The sequence below is a fragment of the Castor canadensis genome, chromosome 12, assembly GCF_047511655.1.
Source record: "Castor canadensis chromosome 12, mCasCan1.hap1v2, whole genome shotgun sequence".
Lineage (NCBI taxonomy): Eukaryota > Metazoa > Chordata > Mammalia > Rodentia > Castoridae > Castor > Castor canadensis.
In genome coordinates, this window is record NC_133397.1 from 47388810 (window position 1) to 47405578 (window position 16769).

The 16769-nt window shown below is 37.8% G+C and overlaps 1 protein-coding gene across 13 annotated transcripts in view; it reads left to right on the forward strand.

The window, feature by feature from the left end:
• Eml6 (EMAP like 6) overlaps positions 1 to 16769 on the forward strand; it is a 258414-nt gene that overhangs the window by 35877 nt on the left and 205768 nt on the right. The window contains exon 1 of one of the 13 annotated variants that reach the window (XM_074049720.1): positions 1217 to 1463. The exons of the other annotated variants lie outside the window; for them this stretch is intronic. Coding sequence (XP_073905821.1) covers positions 1402 to 1463 — 62 coding nt within the window. The 5' untranslated portion in view covers positions 1217 to 1401. Of the gene's footprint in view, positions 1 to 1216; positions 1464 to 16769 lie in introns of those variants that run through there. 13 annotated transcript variants of the gene reach the window in all.

Here is a 16769-nt window from a genome sequence, read left to right on the forward strand (position 1 = left end):
GTGGAAAAGCACCTGCTTTGTAAGCATGAATTCCTGAGTTCAAACTCCAGTTTCACCAAAAAAAACCCCTCAAAAAACAAAAAAAAAAACATAGCATGACAGTAGCATTTTAGTTGACAGGGAAGAGGGTAAAAGTATGTATTAACTGTAAGTGTCCAAGTCAAAGGAATATGTTACAGTTTCTGGAGTAACCAGCACAAAAATTTAATTCCAGCTACTTGGGAGGCAGTGGCAAGAGGATCACAAGTTTGAGGCCAGCTCAGGTAAATTTAGTGAGACCCTATCTCAAAAGCAAAAAGTACAAATAAAGGACCTGGGGTGGCTCAAGTAGTAGAGTCTTTGGGCTCAATCACCTCCTTTCCCGTCCCTCCCCTCCCATCCCTTCTCTTTTCTTCTCTCTCAGAAATGAGATACTTTTCTCTTTAGGTAGCAGCAGGATGCCTTATACACCATAGGATCTTGCCTCTGGCTCTGGTTCTAGACCATTGCTGTGATGTATTAAAAATGTTAATTACTCAGGGGCTGCAGGTGTGGCTCAAGTGATACAGGGTCTGTCTAGTAAGCATGAGGCCCTGAATTCAAAACCCAAGTTTTGAATGTCATTCACATTTAGCCTAATTATCAGTATTGCTCAATTTCCATTATTTTGTAGTTAAGTTGATATGTTGTAGATTTTTACTTCGTGTTTAATTTGATCCATTTTTTTCTTTTAATCTTTGAAAATTAATATTTAGTAGTACATGAATACATTTGCCTTGAAATGTTAGAACACCCCAGATAAAGCTTTCATTTTTATTTCTGGTCTCCATACTCCTGGGAGGCTAATCACAGCTGTGGATTTGATGGAGAGCCTTTCCGATCTTTGTGGTCGCATGTTTACCAGAGAGCATAGCAAATTGCCTTGTGTTTCTTCTCTTTGACTTAATCTTCTCTTTTAAGTTCTTTTGGTTGCCTTGCTTTTGAAACAGTGTTTCAGTGAGTACTTGCTGCACTCATGGGGTGTGTCCCTGTAGGGGGTGTCCTACAGGTGGACATGGTAGGTCATAGGGATGCCAATTTGCAGTGTTAATATTCTGCAGAATCGCACTACCAAGTAGCAGCAGGCTTGAAGAGTCCTTATTTTACCACACCATGCACCATATGACACTATCAAATTGAATTCTTTTTGCCAAATATGATTCTATGTGGGTTTCCTTTCTTATATAAGGAAGTAGGTCTGTGAATGTTCCGTCTTTTCCTTATATAAGCAAACCTTGAGAGGTAACTGCTGCTCTTGCTCTAGAATTTAGAAGACTTAAAAGATGGTAGAAGGGTACAGGGGACCCATCCTCTCTCCCCTCAGCTGTGAAATTAAGGGAGCGTATTTTTTATTAGAGAAGGGATTTGGGACAGATCAAAAGAATGGAGTGTCTGGATAATACCAACCTGCTGAACACAGAGGGCAAGGCTGAGCATGGTGAATGGTGAGCAGTGATACTGTTGTTAATCTGGGAAACTCTGAGTATGGTAATCAGTGTCTTTGAGGTTTATGCTGGCAAGTTAATCCCAAGACATTTTGAAATTAGATTTTCAGCTTCCCTGCTCTATGATTTAATTCCTGCTTTATTCTTAGTGACAGTGCAGCTGAATAGCGAGTCTCATCATCGTTGAGAAATTGTTCTCCATATGGCTATTTCATCTGAGAACATGATTTTAAATGGATGTAAATGTCCCAGTACTCCCAGTTTGTACAGTGGACTTGTTCAATGTTATAAACTTGAATTTTGCATAATTTTATGAACTGGAAAATGGGATAGTAAATAATATACTTTGTTTTCTATGAATGCTTGATTAGAAAAAGCCTAAGTGAAGGTGCCTGGTTTTGTTAATCTTGGGGGAAATGCCAGGGATTAAGCACATCTTGGGACTTGTATGTTTATATTTGCTAGCAAGAAATAAGGTATTTTTCATTTTCAGAGCACTTTGCTAATTTAATCCAAAGTTGTTTCATATATGAATGTAATTACTGTAAGCATCAAATATTTGGTTAATTATTTTGAAAGTCACAAAGGCACAAAAGTAGAGATTTATGATCACATTGCAATCTGATTGAAAGTGCTTCTATCATTAACATAAATTATAAACTGTGGATATAGCTTGACTTTAATTTGCCTGAATTATAATATAGAAACATTTGAAATGGTAAAGAAAAAAACCAACCTAGTTGTAGGTGTTTTTTTCTTTAAATTCAAAATATAGAGTATTTTCTAACATCTTAGAATAATTTCAAACAGAAAATAGCAAGAATAGCCACGGACTTAATCCATTTTTATTATTTAGACATATTTGCTTTATCATTTTTCCTGTTTATAGGTACATATTGAGTATTACTATTTTCTGAATCATTAAAAGTAGGTTGCATACATTATTCATTTTACCCTTAATACTAAAGCATGTAATTTTAAGAACAAGATCCTCTCTTATATAACTACAGCACAGTTATTAAATTCAGGAAATTTAGTATTAATATAATATCGTTATCTGGTATAGATTCTGCCTTGGTCTGCCACCCCAATAATTGCCTTCAGGGCAATTGTCTTCTGGTATAGGATGCAGCCAGATTGTGCATTGCAATTTGTTGTCATTCCAGCACAGCTCCTCACCCCAAATTTTTCCTTGTCTTTCCCCTTCATTATTTGTATCTCTCTTCTTCCATAGTGAGAAGCCTAGTTAGCAAAAATGCATATTAAATAGTTTTAAGATTGTTATTCTCATCAACTATGAAAAACAAACCTACTGGGAAGAGTTGAAGATGGGTGTGGTGGTACATGCCTGTAGTCCCAGCAATCGGGGGGTAGTAGAAGGAGGATCATGAATGCAAAGCCAGCCTAAGCTATATAGCAAAATCCTGTCTCAAACAAATGTTGAAGATTTATTTTCAGTTCTTTTTTTTATGCTGAGAATAAATAATTAAGGTTCTGTATTCGAAAGTTACTTGGATTAGTTCTGCCTTGGTTATGCTTTCATCTTAAGTTTTGGTTTGCTTTCAGTGTTAAAGTCCTCTCCCATCCTTGTTGGCTTAGTTTAATTCTTTAATGTTTGTTGAATATTAACATAATTTCAAAACTGAAGACCATCCCCCCCCCCTAAAAAAAAGAAAACGAAGATATACTCAAAATTCAGAGAAGCATGACAAGATTCTTTTATTATTTTTGTTAGTGGTCTGCTTTTTTGTTGCTGTTGTTCAGGTAGGGTTTTGCTCTGCAGCCCAGGTTGGCCTTGAACTTGCAATCCTCCTGCCTCAGCTGCTCAAGTGCTGGAATTACAGGCATGAACCACCATGACCAGCATAATCTGCTTTTGAATATTGATAATTTAATATCAACCATAATATGTATCTAGATGCATCTGTGTTGTTTTGATTTTTTTCTGAGTGGTACTGGGGTTTGAACTCAGGGTCTCAAGCTTGCTAAGCAGGCGCTCTAACACTTGAGCCACTCTGCCAGCCCTCCGTATTGTTTTGGATGAGTGGGTGATTAGAGGATATTGTTGTCTGTTCTCCAAGGCGTAGAAAATATGCACAATGAAATTTTTTTCTCCCTTACCAGGAGCCTTTGAAGGGGAAGTAGTACAATGTGTTTAAGGTACAGATTGGGCATAACATTAATTTCACAGGAAAAAATCTTCGTCAGGCCTGAGGAGGGGTTTGGGAAGGTGGTTGTGCTTTCCCTGCATGACACTAGGGGGCGCATTGGCCCCAGGTGCTGTCCAGCCCCGGTCTCTGCCAGGAGGAAGCTGGGAAGTGAGGCTCAAGATCCCAGCCCTAAAGGCCTTCCAAAACTGTCTTGGTGGTTCTGTGACATCTTTTAGGGTTTTGAGCAGGATAAGGAGTGGAAGTTGAGAGGAGGCCACTGATCTCTTCCCGCTTTGATTTCTTTGTGTTTTTTGTTTCCTAGTCAATATTTTATTTCATTTAGGTTGGCAAAATGGCTGAGAGTCAAGAAGCCTGTCCATGGTCATAATTCAAACCCTAAGCTGTCTTGTTATTTTCACTATGCCATTTTAGAATTGTTGTAGAGAGCAACCATGTATGCTGTGTGTCTGCCTGTACAATAAGATTAAGTCCATATAATTTCTAAACACAGAATAAACTGGTACCACCTAGACAGTGGGAACATTTTTAGTCATACATTATGAAATCAGAGAACTGCAGTGAGGGCCATTTAAAGTAAATATGAAATTAATGAGATTAGACCAAAAGGAAAAAGTTGAACTGATAATTAACTCAACATCTGATCCACCAAAGTCATCATAAATAAATCCATTATCCCTATTGTGTATAAAACCTTGGGGCATTCCACTTGTGTGAAGAATTTGAGGTGCATTAACCTTAAATTGCACTTGTCTACCTCTTGTTGCTTGAGTAGACTTATTCACATTGCTACATTAATGCTTAATTATTCAATCACTAGAGCAAAATCCTCCAGCTTTAATTTTGCAGAGACAAAATCAAATTGTGTCCTCATCAGTAAAGATGGGATGGATGGAAAGGTGCATTTGTGTTTTAATGATATCACCTATTTTATCAATGCAATGACTAATACAATAATATTCTACTCAGAACAGAATCAAACTGAACTTGGGGAAGTAGGGTAGTAAAAGACCAAGTGACAGTTTTATTTCTATTCAGCATATGAGTGCAAAAGATGCAAATTCTCTTATTTAAGCTCTGTGATTTACAAAATCATTTATGCTAAAATTTATCCATGAGTGCTTTCATTAAGACTTTTAGTGGATTTTCCTCTTCTGGGGTTGTTGACATTTGATTAGTGGAAAATGGCTAAGTAGCACATATCAATAATTATCTAATGTTCTTGCTTTCAGTGTTCCTTGTTTTTCATTTTTATCTCTTTTGGCTTCATTAGAATATTTTTCTCTGTGTCCCGCTTTCTTAGAAAAACACATATTTTGGATATCTTACTTTGAGTGGAAAAACTACTCCATTTCAAATCCAAGTGACTGTAGATGCTTTAGAAACAGTAAATAGTTTTATATTTGGCCTCTAAATTTTTGTGTGTAATTATATGTGCACATAAATAGATCTTTAGCAATTATTTACTGAGAGCTGGGCATGGTGGTACACACCTCTAATCTCAGCACTCAGGAGTCTGAGGAAAGAGGATGGTAAGTTTAAGGGCAACCTGGGCTATATAGCAAGACCTTGTCTCAAAAAAATTATTTAATCTTTGCAGATTCTGTTGTAAAAGCAAAAATGTTGATAGATCTTACATATTTGATGTGGTTTGTCATTATTGTATATCTTCCTAAACAGTGGCTCAATATTGTTATGAATTAATTATGCATGGTTATTATTTTAGTATTTAATTATGTATCTACTCTTTTTTTAAAATTCATTTATTCACATGTGCATACATTGTTTGGGCCATTTCTCCCCCCTACCCACCCACCCCAACCCTCTCTCCCCAACCTTCCCTCACTTCCAGGCAGAACCTGTTCTGCCCTTATCTCTAATTTTGTTGAAGAGAAGACAGAAGCAATAATGAGAAAGACAAAGTGATTTTGCTAGTTAAGGATAGCTATCCAGAGAGATTCCTAGCATTGCTTCCGTGTACAATGTTGGTTCATCTCTAACTGATCTTTACACTGGTTCCTGATCCCCTTCTCATGTTGACCTCTGTCTCTTTAAGGTTTCTGTATTAGTTCCTCTGGAGTGGGGACATCAAATGCTTTCATGTTTTGGGTTTTCTGCCTATCCCTGTACCTCCCATATGTGTTCTCCCCTTGTCATGTGACCCAAGTCCAACCACATTGCTGTATTTGCCCTAGATCTAAAGTCCTCATATGAGGGAGAACATGTGATTTTTGGTCTTCTGAGCCTGGCTAACCTTGCTCAGAATGATGTTCTCTAGTTCCATCCATTTACTTGAGTGATTGGATTTCATTCTTCTTCATGGCTGAGTAAAATTCCGTTGTGTATAAGTACCACATTTTCTTGATCCATTCGTCAGTAGTGGGGCATCTTGGTTGTTTCCATAACTTAGCTATTGTGAATAGTGCTGCAATAAACATGGATGTGCAGGTGCCTCTGGAGTAATCTGTGTTGTATTTCTTTGGGTATATCCCCAGGAGTGGGATTGATGGATCATATGGCAGATCTATGTTTAGATTTTTAAGAAGCCTCCAAATTTTTTTCCATAGTGGTTGCACTAGCTTGCATTCCCACCAGCAGTGGATTAGGGTTCCTTTTCCCCCACATCCTCGCCAACACCTGTAGTTGGTGTTTTTGATGATGGCTATTCTAACAGAGGTGAAGTGGAATCTTAGTGTGGTTTTGATTTGCATTTCCTTTATGGCCAGAGATGGTGAGCTTTTTTTTCATGTGTTTTTTGGCCATTTGAATGACTTCTTTTGAGAAAGTTCTGTTTAAGTCAGTTGCCCATTTCTTTATTGGTTCATGAATTTTGGAAGACTTTAGTTTCTTAAATTCCCTGTATATTCTGGTTATCAGTCCTTTGTCTGATGTATAGCTGGCAAATATTTTCTCCCACTCTGTGGGTGATCTCTTCAGTTTAGAGACCATTTCTTTTGTTGTCCAGAAGCTTTTTAATTTTATGAAGTCCCATATGTCCATTCTTTCTCTTAGTTGCTGGGCTGCTGGGGTTCTATTGAGGAAGTTCTTGCCTATACCTATTACTTCCAGAGTGTTTCCTGCTCCTTCCTGTACTAACCATAGTATTGGGTCTGATATTAAGGTCTTTGATCCATTTTGAGTTGATACTAGTACAGGCTGATAAATACGGATCTAATTTCAGTTTCTTGCAGACAGATAACCACTTTTCCCAGCAACATTTGTTGAAGAGACTGTCTTTTCTCCATTGCATATTTTTGGCACCTTTGTCAAAAATAAGGTGGGTATAGTTGTGTGGATTCATATCCCGGTCCTCTATTCTGTTCCACTGGTCTTCATGTCTGTTTTTGTGTCAGTACCATGCTGTTTTTATTCCCATTGCTTTTTAATATAGTTTGAAGTCGGGTATTGTGACACCTCCAGCATTGCTGTTTTTGCTGAGTGTTGCCTTGGCTATACACAGTCTCTTGTGTTTCCAAATGAACTTTAGGGTAGATTTTTCAATCTCTGTGATGAAAGTCATTAGGATTTTGATGGGAGTTGCATTAAACATATAGATTGTTTTTGGTAGTATAGCACAGGAGATCTTTCCATCTTCTGTAGTCTTCCTTGATCTCTTTCTTCAGGGGTTTGTAGTTCTCCTTGTAGAGGTCATTCACATCCTTTCTTAAGTTTACTCCTAGGTATTTGATTTTTTTTTGAGGCTATTGTAAATGGAATTGTTTCCATATATTCCTTCTCAGTTTGTTCGTTGTTGGTATATAGAAAAGCTAATGATTTTTGTAAGTTGATTTTGTATCCTGCCACCTTCCAATAGCTATTTATGGTGTCTAGGAGTTTTTGGGTAGAGTTTTTTGGGTCTTTAAGGTATAGGATCATATCATCTGCAAAAAGGGATATTTTGACAGTTTCTTTACCTATTTGTATTCCTTTTATTTCTTCTTCTTGCCTAAATTGCTCTGGCTAGGAATTCCAGCACTATGTTGGAGTGGGGATAGTGGGCACCCTTGTCTTGTTCCTGATTTTAGTGGAAATGGTTTCAGTTTTCACCATTAAATATGATGTTGGCTGTAGGTTTGTCATATATAGCCTTTACAATGTTGACGTACATTCCTTCTATTCCTAGTTTTCTTAGAACTTTTCTCATGAAGTGGTCTTGGATCTTGTTGAAGGCTTTTTCTGCTTGTATTGAAATTATCAAGTGGTTTTTGTCTTTGCTTCTATTAATGTGCTGTATTAGATTTATAGATTTGCATATGTTGAACCACCCCAGCATCCCTGGGATGAAGCTGACTTGGTCATGGTGGATGATCTTTTTGATGTGTTGTTGAATTTGGTTTGCCATTATTTTATTGAGGATTTTTGCATTGATGTTCATTAAGGAAACTGTCCTTTAGTTCTCCTTTTTGGAGGTGTCTTTGTCTGGTTTTGGGATGAGAGTAATATTGGCTTCATAAAATGACTTAGGCAGTGTTAGTGTTCTTCCCTTTCTATTTCATGGAACAGTTAAGGAGGGTTGGTTTTAGTTCTTATTTAAATGTCTGATAGAATGTAGCAGAGAATACATCAGGTCCTGGACTTTTCTTTTTTGGGAGACTCTTTATGGCTGCTTCAATTTCATTTTGTATTATAGGTCTATTCAGGTGATTAATATCCTCTTGGTTCAGTTTTGGATGGTCGTAAGTATGTGGAAATCTGTCCATTTCTTCAAGATTTTGAAATTTATTAGAATATAGATTCTCAAAGTAGTCTCTGGTTATTTCCTGGATTCCCATGCTGTTTGTTGTTACCTCCCCTTTTGCATTTCTGATTTTACTGATTTGGGTTTTTTTCTCTCCTCATTTTAGTCAGGTTTGCCAGGGGTCTGTCAATCTTATTTATTTTTTCAAAGAACCAGCTTTTTGTTTCATTGATTCTTTGTATGGTTTTTTTTTTGTTGTTGTTGTTTCTATTTCATTGAATTTGGCCCTTTATTTTTATTATTTCTCCTTCTGCTTGTTTTGAGATTTGCTTGTTCTTGTTTTTCTAGGAGTTTGAGATGTAGCATTAGGTCATTGATTTGAGATCTTTCTGACCTTTTAATTTATGCACTCATGGCTATAAACTTTCTTCTTAGGACTGCCTTTGCTGTGCCCCATAGATTCTGGTAAGTGGTGTTTTCATTTTCATTAACTTCCAGGAACCTTTTAATTTCCTCTTTTATTTTATCAATGAGCCATTGATCATTGAACAATGTGTTGTTCAGCTTCCAATTGTTTGCATGTTTTCTACTGTTGTTTTTGTTGTTGATTTCTAGTTTTAATGCATTGTGATCAGATAGAATACATGGGATTATTTCTACTTTCTTATATTTGCTGAGACTTGCTTTGTGCCCTAAGATATGATCAATTTTGGAGAAGGTTCCATGAGCTGCTGAGAAGAATGTATATTGTACAGAAGTTGGATGGAATATTCTGTAGATATCAGCTAGGTCTATTTGATCTATGGTATGATTTAGTTCTGGAATTTCTTTATTGATTTTTTGTTTGGATGACCTGTCTATTAGTGATAGGGGGATATTAAAATCTCCCACTACCACTGTGTTGGAGTCTATATATGTTTTTAGCTCCTTCAGAGTATGTTTGATGAAATTGGGTACATTGACGTTGGGTGCATATAAGTTGGTAATTGTTACTTCCTTTTGGTATACTTCCCCTTTTATTGGCATGGAATGTCCTTTATCTTGTTTGACCAATGTAAGTTTGAAGTCTACTTTGTCCGAGATAAGTATTGCTACCCCTGCCTGTTTTCAGGGGTCATTGGGCTGGTAGATTTTCTTCCACCCTTTCACCCTCAGCCAATGCTTGTTTCTGTCAATCAGATGGGTCTCCTGTAGGCAGCAGATTGTTGGATCTTCCTTTTTAATCCAGTTCGTCAAACGGTGCCTTTTGATGAGAGAATTAAGTCCATTAACATTAAGTGTTAGTACTGATAGGTATATGGTGATTCCTGTCATTTAGTTGTCTTAGTTGTTTGGAGGTTTGATTGTGTGTACCTAAGTTGAGGTTACTCTCTACTTTCTTGCTTTTTCTTTTCCTGTAGTTTGGTGCTGCCTGTCCTTTCATGGTTATGTTGGGTTTCACTTTCTGTGTGCAGAATCCCTTGAAGAATCTTTTGTGGTCACATATTGTTTTAGTTTCTGCTTATCATGGAAGACTTTTATTGCTCCATCTATTTTGAATGATAGTTTTGCTGGGTAGAGTATCCTGGGGTTGAAGTTATTTTCATTCAGTGCCTGGAAGATCTCTCCCCAAGCTCTTCTTGCTTTTAATGTTTCTGTTGAGAAGTCTGCTGTGATTTTGATGGGTTTATCTTTGTATGTTACTTGTTTTTTCTCTCTTACAGCCTGCAATGTTCTTCCTGTAGTTTCTGTACTTGTTTTAATGATGATATGCTGTGGGGTAGTTCTATTTTGATCTGGTCTGTTTGATGTTCTGGAGGCCTCTTGCATCTGTATGGGAATAGGTTTCTCTAGATTTGGGAAATTTTCTGTTATTATTTTGTTGAATATATTAAGCATTCCCTTGGCTTGCACCTCTTCTCCTTCTTCAATGCCCATGAGTCTCAGATTTGGTCTTTTGATGGAGTCGGTGAGTTCTTGCATTTTCTTTTCACAGGTCTTGAGTTGTTTAACTAATAGTTCTTCAGTTTTTCCTTTAATTACCATTTCATATTTGAGTTCTGAGATTCCGTCTTCTGTTTGTTCTATTCTGCTGGATTGGCCTTCCATTTTGTTTTGCAATTCTGTTTTGTTTTTTTTTCTGAGGCTTTCCATATCCTGAGTCACTTCCTCTTTAATGTTGTCTATTTTTGTCCTGAGTTCATTTATCTCTTTATTAATCATGTTCTTTGTTTCACTTTGGTGTTTATACAGTGCTTCTATGGTTTCTTTTATTTCTTGTTGTGCTTTTTCAAATTCTCTATTTTTGTTGTCTTGGAATTTCTTGAGTGTCTCCTGTACATTTTGGTTGACCCTATCCAGTATCATCTCTATAAAATTCTCATTGATTACCTGTAGTATTTCTTCTTTTAGATTATTCTTGTGGGCTTCATTGGGTTCTTTGGTGTAGTTTATCTTCATTTTGTTGTAGTCTGGATCTGAGTATCTGTTTTCTTCATTTCCCTCTGGTTCCTGTACTAATTTTTTGCTGTGGGGAAGCTGGTTTCCCTGTGTTTTCTGTCTTCCCGTCATTGCCCTTGGTGTTGTTATTATCCCTGTACTGTGTGCAATTAATTATTTTCTAGGTTGTAATAATAACAATGGTGATATTTAGAATGGAAGGGTGAGAGGAGATGGAAAGCAAAGAAGTTAAAGAAAAAGGGAAAAACAAATAAACAAGTAGAAAAAAACAAACAAACAAACAAAAAAGGTTTCAAAGATTTAAACAGGGAGAGATAGTGTACTAATCAACAGAAAGCTGAACAGGCATTAGAGAGAGAGAGGATTGAAAATAAAAACTAAAAAATAAATAAATGAAAAAAAAATCTCCAAGTTCAAATGCAATAAAGTTTCAGACTTAATAATTTTGGTGTTAGCTCCTCAGGCTCCAATCCTGGAGATGGTGTCTCAGAAGTAGTTCTGTCGTTGTCTCATCAAAGGGGAAAAAAACTTTAGTTTTTTTTCAACACAAAACAACAAAAAAAACCCCACAAAGTGTCCAAGTTCAAATGCAATACAGTTTCAGTAAGTTTTTCAGCATGCAGGTATAGTTTGGTTGTTTTCTCATCAAAGGTAGGGAGAAAAAAAAAAAGAGTCTGGAGACAGTTCTGTGAATGGCTATCTGAGGCTGTGGCTCACCTGCCCGCTGCTGTCAGCCTGCTGTTGCTGGAGGCTTTATTTATGCAGATCTCAGGAGTGAGCTTAGCACTCACCTGGCCCCCGCAGGCTTTGTTTACTTAGAGTTCTCCTGGGCCTGAGCCACTGCTACAAGCTTTCCCTTTTCCAAGCACACTGGGGGAGGTGACACTGCACCCACTTTCTCAGGCCTGCGTGTTTATTTACAGTTCACATTGGAAGTGGGCTTTCCCCCCTCTCCTGTGGAGTTTTCCTCCCACAGCCACTTTTACAAGCTTTCCCACTCCTGGGTGGCCTGGCTGGGCGGCAGACTAGTGGGCTCACAGGCTGGAGGACTGGCAGGCTGGCAAGTAGTGGCCTGGCTGTTCTATGGGGTAGAGGCCTGGTGGGCCTGTGTGGCTGGGGCCTGGCGGGCCTGCGGGGTGGGCGGTGAAGGCTTGGCAGGCCTCAGGGATGGCAGTGGCATGGGGGCCTGCTTGTTCTTTCAATGTATAATGGCATGGAGAGTCCTTCCATGGGCTAGGGGATCAGGGTGCTGAAGTTTCAGCTCTCCCTGGTGCTTTATCTCAGCCAAGTGTGTCTCCTGCATCTCAGCAAGATCCCTGATTCATGGAGCTCACGCAGTCTGCATCTATGTCCCAGTTGCCATTTTGGATCTGCCCGCAAATTTGTTTCTTGAATTCACATATCTAGTCTTTTGAATGGTTCTGTTCATATTATTATTATTTTCAGTACTGGGCTTTAAACTGAGAGTCTTGTGCTTGTTAGGCAATCACATTCCCACTTCACCCATGCCCCCCAGACCTTTTGCTTTAGTTTATTTTTCAGATAGGGTCTCGTGCTTTTACCAGAACTGTTCTTGGAATGTGATTCTCCTACCTCCACCTCCTGAGTAGCTGGGATAACAGGTGGTGCCATCATGCCTGGCCCCTGTTTCTTTTTATTGTATTAATCCTCTTTCCCTACAAGTTTAATTTGTTTTTGCAGTACTGGGGTTTGAACTCAGGGTCTCATGATTGGTAGGCAGGAGCTCTACTACTTGAGCCATGCCCCTGGGTCTTCCCTATAAGATTAAATCCAGAAAATTTCATTCTTCTTAGTTTAGTTCCTATAGTACCTAGCACTACCCATCACATAATAGATATATAACAAAAAGTCAATTATTTAAAAAATTCTTAATGTGTATACATTCTGCTTTAAACTTCCAATAAAGTTCTAATATTAGTACAAAGAATCTCCATGTACCCTTTACCCAGATTCTCCAAATGTTATTACTTTGCAACATTTGTATTAATACCTTTCTTATTCTCTCCCATCCACATCCTCTTCCCATCCTTTCCTCCCTTCTTTTCTTCCTTTCATTTGTCTACCTGTTCACCCATCCATCTATCCATCAATCCATCCATCCAACCACCTATCTATACACATGCATTTGTAGACAGAGATGTATTTTCTTATGAGTCATTAGAGAATAAGTTGCAGGACTAATGACTTTTTCCCCCTAAATACTTTCATGTGTAGTTCCTAAAAACAAGGATATTCTTTTGTGTAACTACAGTACAGTTCTCAAAATCAACAAGTTAACAGTTAAACAATAGTATTATCTGATCTACAGATCTAACTAACACTTGGGCAATTGTCCTAATAATGTCTTTTATAGTAAAAGAAAATCCCAGTTCACATGTAGGATTGACTTATCAAATGTCTTTAGTTTTCTTTCATCTAGCGCATTACCTAATTCTTTCCTTGTCTTTCATGACCTTGATATTTTCAAAGCGTACAGGCCAGTTGTTTTGTAGAATAACTAGAAACATTTGGGCTTGTCAATATTTCCTCATTATTTGGGTTATATAATTTCGGCAGGAATGTCATAAGAAGTGATGTATTCTTTTCAGTGCCTAATTGTGGGGAGTGGATTATCAGAAGCCTATGAGAACTTGACATAAGCACAGCTGGGCCCAATGATCTACAGGCTGAGTTTGGTATGGCCCCAGTAGCACAGCTGCTTTTCCTAAGTTGTTTATGTTCGATGAAGTAGGAACTGCAGGTTTCTCTTGTTACAATGTCATGCCCCTCCAGAAAACTGTTGCTCCACCTCCTTGTTTACCACTGGAAGTAAAAGACTTGCTGAAGGAGGACAGGAGGTTTTTTGATAGGGGATTGATGGAAGGTTTTTTGATGGGAGATTGGGTTGATAGGCGGGTTGCTGGTGAAGCTGCTGCTTGCTGAATGATGCAGCTAACTACTGCTGCTGCTGCTGAGTTATGCTAGAAATTAGAGGAAACATGGGACAGTGCAAGTCTGAGCACCGAGGCTTTGAGAAAGCTAAAGAGAGAACATGGGACAGTACAAGTCTGAGGGCCAAGACTTCCTGGGACAGTGCAAGTCTAAGGAAAGCAATGTTAAAGAATAGAAAAGAAGCAAGGTTTTAAAGAGTAAGTAAAGAGTAAGACCTTAAATAATAGAGAAGAAAAGAAGCAGAGTAAAGAGAAGTAAAAAAGCAGTGAAGCTGTTGTGTGTCTCCATCTGAGCACCCAGCACACCTAGCCCCAGCTTTATGCATGTCTGTCTTCTATCATTTGTCCTTTATGCATCTCCAGTCACCCCCAGTTAGGTCAGGGAGAACAGGAGCTCAAGGAAGCTCTCTACACCTAATGATGTTAATTTGTCCTGTTACTGGTGATGTTAACTTTGGTCACTTGGTTTAGGTATGATCTTCCCATTTTCTCAACTGTAGAGTTAACTATGTTTCCTTTGTAATTAGTAAGTATCTTGTGGGAAGACACTTTGAGAATATGTAAGTATGCTTCTTGTCAAATATTTACCCAGAAATTTTAGCATCATCTGATGATTCATGCCTTGATAAACTATTACTATGATGGTTATGAAGCTAGATTTTTTTAGAATTCTGAATATATATATATATATATATATATATATAAGATCCTTGTTGAGCTTCAGAATTTTCTCCAAGTTCTTTGAGAGTATTTGCTTTATTCTATTTGTGCAATAAATAACATTTAACTTACACAAATAAATAACTCCATAACCAATACTTTTATAGCAACAAGATCATCTACTAACCTTTATTTGCTATTGCAACTAAAAGCAACACCAAGTATATGAAATATGACTAGCACAGTGGTCTATTTTCACATTATTTTAGGGAAAAATGACTATATGTGGTTATGTAGTACTTTTCTTGTCAAAATGACTGCTCTTGAAGCAGGTAATCAAGGTAAGTTTTTGTAGAGCATCTATTTTTCTGTTGCTGTTTCATGGAAACATCTTTGGCACTGTTGTTGTGACAAAGTATTAAGGATGCAGTATAAATGCTATTTAATTCAGAATTAACATGACAGTTTGACAATCCCTAATCTGTTCAGGATGCTACATCAATGGAGAAGAACCTACAGCTACAAGAAGCCTGGACTTTCATGGATCAACACAGAGATAGCTTTACAGTTTTATTGTTCGGTGATAAAGTAGAATCTACTAGAAAAAGTAACATATAATTTTTGTAGACTGGGTACCATGTTTTATAGTAAAAAACAACGAACCTTTTATTTTTAGTCTCCAACCAAAAAAGTTATTCACAGAGTGATTATTTTATTTCTACTGTGTCTATTTTAGTTCAGTTCTGTATAACATGTATTTATGGAGTAGCCTGCCAGGGCCTGTGAAGTGGCTAGGTAATGTGAAATGAAGACACACACATGTATACACTATACATGTGTGTACATTATTTACACATATATATATATATAATGTATGTGTATATATAATATGTGTGCCCACTTAAAGCTACTGCAGTAGCTTTCACTTTTGAAAAAATAACAGAGGAAATACCTTCAATTTAATTTTCAATTCCCCTTACAAACATCTGTGAGGTGAGTTCTGAACAATGGTTCTTAGGCTGTGTAGGCTTTGTGCCATTGTCATCGAGGTGTTTTGCATTGGCTTAGGTGTGGGCCTTTGGAAACTGTCATTGTGGAGGAGATCATATTCCAAGGCTCCTTCCTGATTGGTAATATCTTATTTGAGTTCTCATCATAGTTCTAAACAGCTCAGAAAAACAATGTTTTAATGATTCATTGGTCTTCAAGAACAAGAAAACTTTTAATTTCAGCCTTAGCTTACCTCAGAAGTGCTACTTATTTATGAACCTGTGTTTTTAATTAAAATGATTCAGCATCTGTCAGAGAATCAAACAGCATTGCACTGTGTTGGCACCTTATTGCTAGAACCTAGTGGCAGATGAAACATCTCATGGATCTTGTGAGGACCTTTCCTGCTTTGCTCCCACCGTTTTCATCCCCAGTGTCGGCAGAGGAATTTGGAAGTGACTCTTGGAAAGTTCTCAGGGTGGTAAGCAGCACAGAGAGAATAACAGTTGTAGGGAGTTGATTTGTATTCAGTAGGTTAGTTTATCATGTATATTCAATTTGCATAAATAGCTCTCTGTGGAATGTGCATAAGAATTGGTTAGTTGGTGGCAAGCTGTGTGGGAATCACAGTATTCAGAGGCTCAGATTCTAGTCCAGGATCTGCTGTCACCTCTCTGTGACATCAGGCAAGCCACTTGCCCTACTGTTTTCTCATTTGTGAAAATAATAGACTAGATTATTGCTAAGGATTCTTATACCCTAAAACTTTTCTAGCTAAATATATATGTGTATATGTGTATATATATATTCTTGTACAAAACTGGTTCTCAAAATTATTCTTTTTATTAGAAAATACATGTTAAATACAAACCTGTGATTTATTGCTTCCTGTTTAAATACCTCATGCTCGTGTCTACATGATGTGAACACAGTTGGCATAGGACTTTGTGGGCTGCTAAGACCCATACTATCTAAGCAGTGGAAGAGAACATATTCTAATTAATCATAATAGTGTGCAGATGAGCTGGTTGAGACCACCAGAATTTAATGGGACTTTTCAAATTAACTGGCAAAGATTTGTATGAACCAGTGTGGCTGCAGGTGCACCTGCTGGGTTGTCAGGAGGCTTTGATGAATTAGTAGTGATGTCAGAAAACCTCACCACCATTCTAGGCTCAGATATTGTCATAGGGGTGCTGCAAAGGATGTGTGGTTTTGCCTCAGTTTATCTGTCGAGTCAACAACATTGGATACTACAGGGACCAGCCCTAGAGAAATAGATCTTTTTTTTGGGGGGAGGGGAGGGCAGTACTGGGGTTTGAACTCAGGACTTGATACTTGCTAGGCAGGTGCTCTACCACTTGAGCCATAACTTCATCCCTTTTGCTTTAGGTTAATTTTTAGATATGGTCTCATGTTT